General features: G+C 48.2%; 1 protein-coding gene across 1 annotated transcript; it reads left to right on the top strand.

Annotated features, from left to right (window-relative positions):
* Window positions 1–417: 417 nt before the first annotated feature.
* Window positions 418–5,272, top strand: sfrp2l (secreted frizzled-related protein 2 like). The gene is made up of 3 exons (XM_043692526.2): window positions 418–1,257; window positions 3,550–3,630; window positions 4,795–5,272. The coding sequence occupies exons 1-3, from the start codon at window positions 714–716 to the stop codon at window positions 5,100–5,102; spliced, it is 933 nt and encodes a 310-aa protein (XP_043548461.2). The 5' UTR covers window positions 418–713; the 3' UTR covers window positions 5,103–5,272.
* The last annotated feature ends 3,525 nt before the right edge of the window (window positions 5,273–8,797 follow it).

Here is an 8,797-nt window from a genome sequence, read left to right as displayed (position 1 = left end):
ACTAGACAAGAGTGAAACTCAAACTTATTGATAGATGCAGGGTATTAGCAAAAATTCAACAGTGGGAATAATAACTCCAATCATTTGCATAGAACTTTACTCTGTGTCTAACCCCAGCCTGTCCCTATCCTGTGAGTGTTTCAAAGGGACAGTGTAAAGGGATCTTTACTCTGTATCTCACCCTGTGCTGTCCCTGTCCTGGGAGAGTGTGATGGAGGACAGTGTACAGGGAGCTTAACTATTGTTCCCTAAGCTCAGAGAAAGGTTTTTTCCTCTGATGTTAGGATTCTCAGTCTTACTGGCAGAAGGTGTGGATTTCCTTTGCAGAATGAGGCTGGAATGTGGGATTTGCTGACTGAAGGGTTTGTAGGAAAGCTAAGGTTGCTCAGTGAAAGAATTTGTTCTGATTTGCAGGGTTTACTGAGGAGAGAGAACGACCATCCAAAACCTGGCACACAACTGTGGGAGAACCAGCTCCAGGACTTTGACGTGAAAGAGTCGGGGTTGTCCGAGTCTTTCCTTGATCCCTTCCAAAAAAAAATCACATTTTCCTTTCATCTCTCAGCTGGTGAATCTTCCAAAGTGGAAGACCTCAACTTGATCTCTTTGATCTGACCTTCAAGCTGAAGAGGACTTTGTCGACCAACAAAACGTGTCATTCAGTCTTTGCAGGCCATCCAGCTAATTTGATTGGTCAAGGAGGAGGTTAAACTATGCTCTCACTGGTTGCCTATTGGTTGGAGAAGGGGCCATCGCTGCCCGCACTGCGGAACTTCATGTTCCTCCTCTTCATTTGTTCAGTTCGGACCCACCACCCCGATGAGGCCGAAGAGTCCATCTTTGGCTTGGGATTCCCAGGGCCAGGGCGAACCAACTGTAAGCCCATTCCCCGCAGCATGGCGCTGTGCCATGGGGTGGGCTACAGCGAGATGAGGCTGCCCAACCTCCTTGGTCATGGGACCATGAGGGAGGTCTTGCAGCAGGCTGGCTCCTGGGTTCCTCTGCTCAACAAGCAATGCCACTCTGACACCAGGAGGTTCCTCTGCTCCCTCTTTGCTCCTGTCTGCCTTAATGAGCTGCATGAATCCATCCAGCCTTGCCAATCCCTGTGCCAAGCAGTCAGGGATAGCTGCACTCCGGTGATGTCCGCTTTCGGCTTCCCATGGCCAGACATGTTGGATTGTAACCGTTTCCCGGTTGACAATGACCTTTGTATCCCTTCTGCCACCTCAGAGGAGGACGGACTCCTGCAGGAAGGTGAGTGACCCCCTTTATTTCTCTATTCACTCTGTCAGGACCATTGACCTAAGATGTTCACTCTGTTTCTCTCTCCACAGATGCTGCTGACCCCATATTTCCAACAATTTTCTCTTGGAAATAGTTGACAAAAGTGATTCTGGGCTTTATAAATGGGGCATAATGGACATTACAAAAAAGGAAAATTATGGGAACGGAAAGAACTGCAGAAGCTGTAAATCAGGAAAAAAAACAGAAGTTGCTGGAAAAGCTCAGCAGGTCTGGCAGCATCTGTGCAGAGTAATCAAAGTTAATGTTTCGGGTCCAGTGATGCTTCGGGAAAATTATGGGATTTGTTCACTCTTTCATAGCATTGCTGGCAAAGCCAGCATTTATTGCCATCCCTATTTGCCCTTGAACTGAATGGCTTGCCCGGCCGTTTCAGAGGGCAGTTAACAGTCATAGAAGGATAGAATTTCACACCACAGAAACAGGCCACCCAAAAGAGCCACTCAGCTTGAGCCATTCTCCAGCCCCGTCTCTGTAGTCCTCTAAATTCATCATTTTCAAATACGTACCCATTGCTGTGGGTCTGGAGTCCACTCAGGATGTCCTTCCCTGAAGGACAATAGTGAACCAGATGGGCTTTTACAACAATCAATAATCATTTCAAGGTCACTATCAGCAAGACTAGCTTTCAATTCCATATTTTATTCAATGAATTTAAATTTCACCAGGTGCTATTAGAATCATAGAATCCCTACAGTGTGGAAGCAGGCTATTCAGCCCATCGAATCCACACTGACCCTTTGAAGACATGATGGCTTAGTGGTTAGCACTGCTGCCTCACAGCGCCAGGGACCTGATTTCAATTTCACCCTCGGGCAACTGTCTCTGTGGAGTTTGCACTTTCTCCCCGTGTCTGTGTGGATTTACTCTGGGTGCTCCCGTTTCCTCCCATAGTCCAAAGATGAGCAAGTTAAGGGGACTGGACATGCTAAATTGTCCTATAGTGACCAGGGATATGCTGGTTAGGTGATTGGCCATGGGAAATACAGGGTTACAGGGTCTGGCTGGGATGCTGTTTGGAGGGTCAGTGTGGACTCAAATGGCCTGCTTCCACGCAGTAGTGATTCTATTCTATGCTGTGATAGGATTGGAAGCCTCCTCCCTTGAATATTAACCTGGGTCTCAACATTATAAGCTCAGCGAAATGATAACCATGTCACTGTTTCCCCTGAATATTGTGACTGTTCCTGGGCACCCCCCACACTTGCCGAACAATGTGGAGACTTTAGAGTATATGCAGAAAAAAAATCACAAAACTAACATCCCCAGGTGTAAGGGGTTCCAGTAGGTTTTCAGTTTTGTGCTGATGTTGTTGACACTTAACTGCCCTGTGATGTGGTCTCGTCAGGAACAAACTTGCTCCCAACAGCAGTCAGTGATCCGCCCAATACTGGAACAGCATTCAGTTCTGGTCACCACATTACAGGAAGGATGTGGAGGCTTTGGAGAGGGTGCAGAAGAGGTTTACCAGGATGATGCCTGGATTAGAGGGTATGAGCTATTAGGAAAGGATAGAAAAACTCAGTTTGTTTTCTCTGGAGCAGCTACGCTGAGGGGAGACTTGATAGAAGTCAATACAATTATGAGATACATAGATAGGATTGACAGTCAGAATAATTTTCCCAGAGTTGAAATGTCTAAAACTAGGGGGCATGCATTTCAGGTGAGAGGAGAAAGTTCAAAGGAGATGTGAGGGGCAAGTTTCTATACACAGAGAGTGGTAGACGTCTGGAACGTTCTGCCAGGGGTGATGTTAGAGGCATGAAAGGTTAAGGGCGTTTAAGGGACTTTTAGAAAAGATCATGAATATACAAGGAATGGACAAATTTTTAAAATCACACCACACCAGGTTATAGTCCAACAGGTTTATTTGGAAGCACTAGTTTTTGGAGTGTTCCGAAAGCTAGTGCTTCCAAATAAACCTGTTGGACTATAATCTGGTGTTGAGAGATTTTTAAATTTGTCCATCCCAGACCAACACCGGCACCTTCGCATCATGGAAAGGAATGGAGGAATATGGACCCAGGGCAGGCAGAAGGGATTACTTTAATTTGGGGTCATGTTCGCACAACATTGTGGGCCGATGGGCGTGTCTCTGAGCTGTACTGTTCTATGTTTATGAGGGTCGCTGGATGTTGTGTTTGCAGACACTGGACTGTGAGGTCTTGGAGTGACCCTTCGAAGGAGGGTGAGTGTGATGGCAATATGGAAACTGCATTAATCTAACATGCTTTTGTTTTTCAGAACCCCAAATCTGTGAAGCATGCAAAGCTGAGGGAGGAGCTGAGAGGAGCATTCTCACACAATTGTGCAACAATGACTTTGGTAAGATTTTGGGGAACACAGTAACCCTTCCACTCAGCAACAGAGATTAAACCATTTCTGACTGCATTTAACCAGCAGCATCAATGTAGGTACTAGGGCAGTTCACAGCAGCAAACTGAACCAGATTATGGATCTGAGCAATGGCTAGAGATCTTAGAAAAGATAACTAAAAACTTTTACAAAGAGAGAGTTTTATTAATTGTCAAAAAGGAACAGAGACAGAGACAAACAAATACAGAGAATGCTGGGAAAACTTAGCACGTCTGGTAACATCTGCGGAGAGAGAAACAGAGTTAATATTTTGAGTCTGGTGTGACCCTCCTCCAATGCTGAGGGAACACTGCACTGTCAGAGGGTCGGTTCTGAGGGAGTGCCGCACTGTCGGAGGGTCAGTGCTGAGGGAGTGCCGCACTGTCAGAGAGTGAGTGCTGAGGGAGTGCCACACTGTCAGCAATGCTGTGTTACCGGCATGATATATTAAACAACGGCCCTGTAATCCCTCTCAGTTATAAATGGTCTCTTGACATTTTGAAGAAAAGGGTTGGGGTAGAAGTTTCTCCCTCCTGTACTGGCCAATATTTAATAAATTAGATTAGATTAGATTACATTACAGTATGGAAACAGGCCCTTCGGCCCAACAAGTCCACACCGACCCGCCGAAGCGAAACCCACCCATACCCCTACATTTACCCCTTACCTAACACTACTGGCAATTTAGCATGGCCAATTCACCTGACCCTGCACATCTTTTGGACTGTGGGAGGAAACCGGAGCACCCGGAGGAAACCCACGCAGACACGGGGAGAACGTGCAAACTCCACACAGTCAGTCGCCTGAGGCGGGAATTGAACCCAGGGTCTCAGGCGCTGTGAGGCAGCAGTGCTAACCACTGTGCCACCGTGCCGCCCACAAATGTTTACCTGTTGGCCAACATTACTGGAAGAACATTCCATTGCTTTGGAATCACATTGGGAACTTGCTGTGAATAAATTGGTTGTCAGTTCATCTACGTCTGAACAGTGATGACCTTTTCAAAGGGGCCTCATTGGCTATAAAGATTTGGTAAATCCTGAGTTGGTAAAAAGTCTCAGTAAAAGGAAAGTGCTGTCTTTTTAACCCTCTCCGTCCTTCTCTCCCCTGGGGTACCATCCGGAACTGTTGCAGTGCTGAAAATCAAAGTGAAGGAGATCTCGTACCTGGACAGAGATGCGACGATTATTCCGGAAGGCCGAAGCAGGCTGCTGTACGGGCCAGAGGGATGGACTGACAGCGGGGATGAGAGGTTGGAGCTGTGGCTGCCCGGAGGCTCTGGATGTACCTGTGATGAGCTGAGGGACCTGAGCGCCTCCTATCTGCTGACAGGGAGAAAACAGGCTGAGGGGCGGCTGCTCGTCACCTCGATCAGACACTGGAGGGGAGGAAAGAGGGAGCTCCGGAAAATGACCAGGAGCTTCAAGAAAGCTCGCTGCTAATCGTCGGACATTACAGGGCAGCTCAATAAATAATATCCAACCATCCCCCGCCCCTCAGAGTACAAACCCCACCCCCACCCCCAATCCCCAGCCGTTCAGAATACAAACCCCAGCCTGACCACCACTGAAAGTACAAATCTCACCCCCACCACTGCTGCAAGTATAAACCCCACCCCCACCTAAATTCCACCCCCTGCCGCCAAGAGTACAAACCCCACCCCCAACAGCCCCGCCACCATGTACAATGCCACCCCCCCCCACTTCCAGTGTGCCAGTCTATCCACCGTCTGACATCTCCATGGTGTGGTACATACTCATGACTCTTACTGTCATCGCTGTCCCTGCAATCCTCATATCAAAACACCGTCAAGTGTTTGTTACCCTCAATTTCCTGTCCTGTGGGATCTTCCTGTCAGCAAATTAGCTGTCACCTGTTCTTCACACTTTGCGAGACCCCCAATAGAAATACAAGATTTTCTTGAAGAGGGTGTCCCACGTGTCAGTTGTGAGACAGTTCAGGGCGAGAGATCACATGTAAAGCAGGTTGTCTGTATTTCTGAGGATGATCAAAGGTACAATCCATGCCCAGAGACCCCAGGAGACCAAAACAGCACCTTAGGAGTTTTACAGCAACCTGAGAGGGAAAGTGCGGCTAGTGTAATATCTCATCTGAAAGACTGACCCTCTGACAGTGTGGCACTCCCTCATCACTGACCCTCTGACAGTGTGGCATTGCCTCATCACTGACCCTCCGACAGTGCAGCGCTCCCTCAGCACTGACCCTTTGACAGTGCAGCACACCTTCAGTACTGACCATTCGACAGTGCAGTACTCCCTCAGCACTGACCCTTTGACAGTGCAGCACACCTTCAGTACTGACCATTCGACAGTGCAGTACTCCCTCAGCACTGACCCTCTGACAGTGCGGCACTCCCTCAGCACTGACCCTCTGACAGTGCGGCACTCCCTCAGCACTGACCCTCTGACAGTGCGGCACTCCTTCAGTACTGACCCTTTGACAGTGCAGTGCTCCCTTAGCCCTGACCCTCCAACATTGCGGTACTTCCTCAGAATTGACCCTCCGACAGTGCGGCGCTCACTCAGCACTGACCCGCCTGCAGTGCAGCACTCCCTCGGTACTGAACTGGGATGTTATATGTGCTGCAATATGTGCTCCTCTCTCTCAACTGGGACTTGAACCCACAGTTTTGACCCTCCGATGTGAAAGCCATCTCCCTTGACTATTATAGCCATGTGGGAATTGGGGAGAAATCAGTGAACTTCCCTGATCTGAGCCCTCAATGTCTCTTTACCAAACAGTAACTCGTGATGGGCAAGACATGCTGGACTAGCTAGCGACGCCCATATCTTCTGAATGAATAAACATTATCCAGAGCACGCCTGGATACTCTTCTATGTGTTCACACAGCTGCCTTGGGTTGGGGATCCCTTGTTTATCTCAGAGGGATAGGAAATAGACAATAAAGAAAGGGTAGTCACAGAGTGACTGAAAGAGGAGATGTATGAGAGACACATTGTGCAAATCAGAGTGTCTTTTTTCACCATGTGAATCTCACCAAGTTTGAGATGGAACTGGACTGTTTGTGAGCCTTTCAGCACAAACTCAATGCAGTTTCCCATCACCACGGACTTGTTTATGGTCAAATATTAAATATAGAACATTTGTTCAAAGCACAGAAGTGTGCTGCACACCAAGGGATGTCCTGCTCTCCTACCTTTACCTGCTTATCTACTGCCTCGGAACCCTCCAACCACAATGGATGAATGCAGATTTTTCCAGCTTCCTCATTTCCCCTCCCCCCACCTTTTCTCAGTCCCAACCCTCAGACTCAGCACCGCCTTCTTGACCTGCAATCTTCATCCCGACCTCTCCGCTCCCACCCCCAGTCCGGCCTATCACCCTCATCTTAACGTCCTTCCACCTATTGCATTCCCAACGCCCCTCCCCCAAGTCCCTCCTCCCTACCTTTTATCTTAGCCTGCTTGGCACACCCTCCTCATTCCTGAAGAAGGGCTTATGCCTGAAATGTCGATTCTCCTTCTCCTTTGATGCTGCCTGACCTGCGGCGCTTTTCCAGCAACACATTTTTAAGCTCTGCTTATCTACATCTCATTTTATTGCAATGCTTTGTATTGGTGTTTGTCCCCGCCATTGTGCATTCTTTAACCCGTTACATCACATAATAGTGACTTCACCCACTTCAGCTCACATCCCCATGTCCCCGGCAAAACCATCAGGTTTCAGAGTAGAATTAGACCATCTGGCCCATCAAGTCTGCTCCACCATTCAATCATTTTTCTCAACCCCATTCTCCTGCCTTTTCCCTGTAACATTTGATCCCATTTACTAACCAAGAACCTGTCTCTGTCTTAAGTACATTCAATGACTTTGCCTCTCCAGCCTCCTGCAGCAATGAGTCCCACAGATTCCCCACCCTCTGGCTGAAGAAACCTCTCCTCATCTCAATTCTAAAGGGTCATCCCTTCATTCTGAGGCTGTGCCCTCGGGTCTTAGTCTCTCTGAATAACGGAAACATCTTCTCCACATCCACTCTATCACGCCTCTCAATATTCAGTAAGTTTCAATCAGATTCCCCCCCTCATCCTCACCCGTTCCTCATATGACAATCCCTTCATCCCTGGGATCATTCTTGTAAACCTCCTCTGCCCCTCCCCCCCCCCGCCCACCTCCAAGACCAGCACATCCTTCCTTAGATACGGGGCCCAAAACTGCTCACAAGATTCTGAATGTGGTCTGACCAGAGCCTTATACAGCCTCAGCAGTACAGCTCTGCTCTTGTATTCCAGCCCTCTTGAAATGAATGCTTACATTGCATCTGCCCTCCAAACTGCTACCTAAACCTGCATGTTCACCTTCAGAGAATCCTGAACTGGGACTCCCAAGTCCCTTTGTGCTTTGGATTTCTGAAGCCTTTCAGTGTTTAGAAAATAGTCTGCGCCTCTATTCTTCCTACCAAAGGGCATAACCTCACACTTTTCCACATTGTATTCCATCTGCCACTTCCTTTCCCACTCTCCCAGCCAGTCACTGGCTGCCATTCTGAAACAGACCCCTTTATCCTCACTGTCTGCCTCCTGCCAGTCAGCCAATCCTGTATCCATGCCAGTACCTTGCCCCTAACACATTGGGCTCTTCCTTATTTTGCAGCCTCCTGTGTGGCACCTTGTCAAAGGCCTTCTGGAAATCCAAATAGATCGCATCCACTGGCTCTCCTTTGTCTAACTTGCTCATTGCCTCCTCAAAGAATTCAAACAGATTTGTCAGGCATGACCCTCTCCTTGATCAAGCCGTGCACTTCCACGTACTCTGCAATCTCATACGTAATAATGGATGCTAAAACCTTCCCAATGACTGAGGTCAGACTGACTCACCTAGAGTTCCTGTCCTCCGCCATCCATTCTTAAACAGGGGTGTTATATTGGCCATTTTCCAGTCCTCTGGGACTCGCTCTGACTCCAGTGATTCATGAAAGGTCACCAACAAATGTTCTGCAATCTCCTCAGCTGTCTCCTTTGGAACTCTGGGATGTAGTCCATCCAGTCCAGGTGATTTTTTTAGTTAACCTCTGCTGATTTTTCAAGGCTTCCCATTAATCTTCATCACATTGTATACTAGTGCAGTCCCACCTAATCCCACCCCTGGTTGATCAGCC

The sequence above is a fragment of the Chiloscyllium plagiosum genome, unplaced genomic scaffold (assembly GCF_037043375.1).
Source record: "Chiloscyllium plagiosum isolate Xiang-an unplaced genomic scaffold, Cpla_swu_hap1 HiC_scaffold_6, whole genome shotgun sequence".
NCBI classification, from domain to species: domain Eukaryota; kingdom Metazoa; phylum Chordata; class Chondrichthyes; order Orectolobiformes; family Hemiscylliidae; genus Chiloscyllium; species Chiloscyllium plagiosum.
This window is presented reverse-complemented; position numbering and strand designations above follow the sequence as displayed.

Excerpts from the sequence above, each read along its gene's own strand:
- sfrp2l (XM_043692526.2), top strand. The coding sequence starts at position 714 with ATGCTCTCACTGGTTGCCTATTGGTTGGAGAAGGGGCCATCGCTGCCC. Across the intron at positions 1,258-3,549 it reads GGACGGACTCCTGCAGGAAG|AACCCCAAATCTGTGAAGCA; the intron begins GTGAGTGACCCC and ends TTTGTTTTTCAG. Across the intron at positions 3,631-4,794 it reads ATTGTGCAACAATGACTTTG|TGCTGAAAATCAAAGTGAAG; the intron begins GTAAGATTTTGG and ends GAACTGTTGCAG.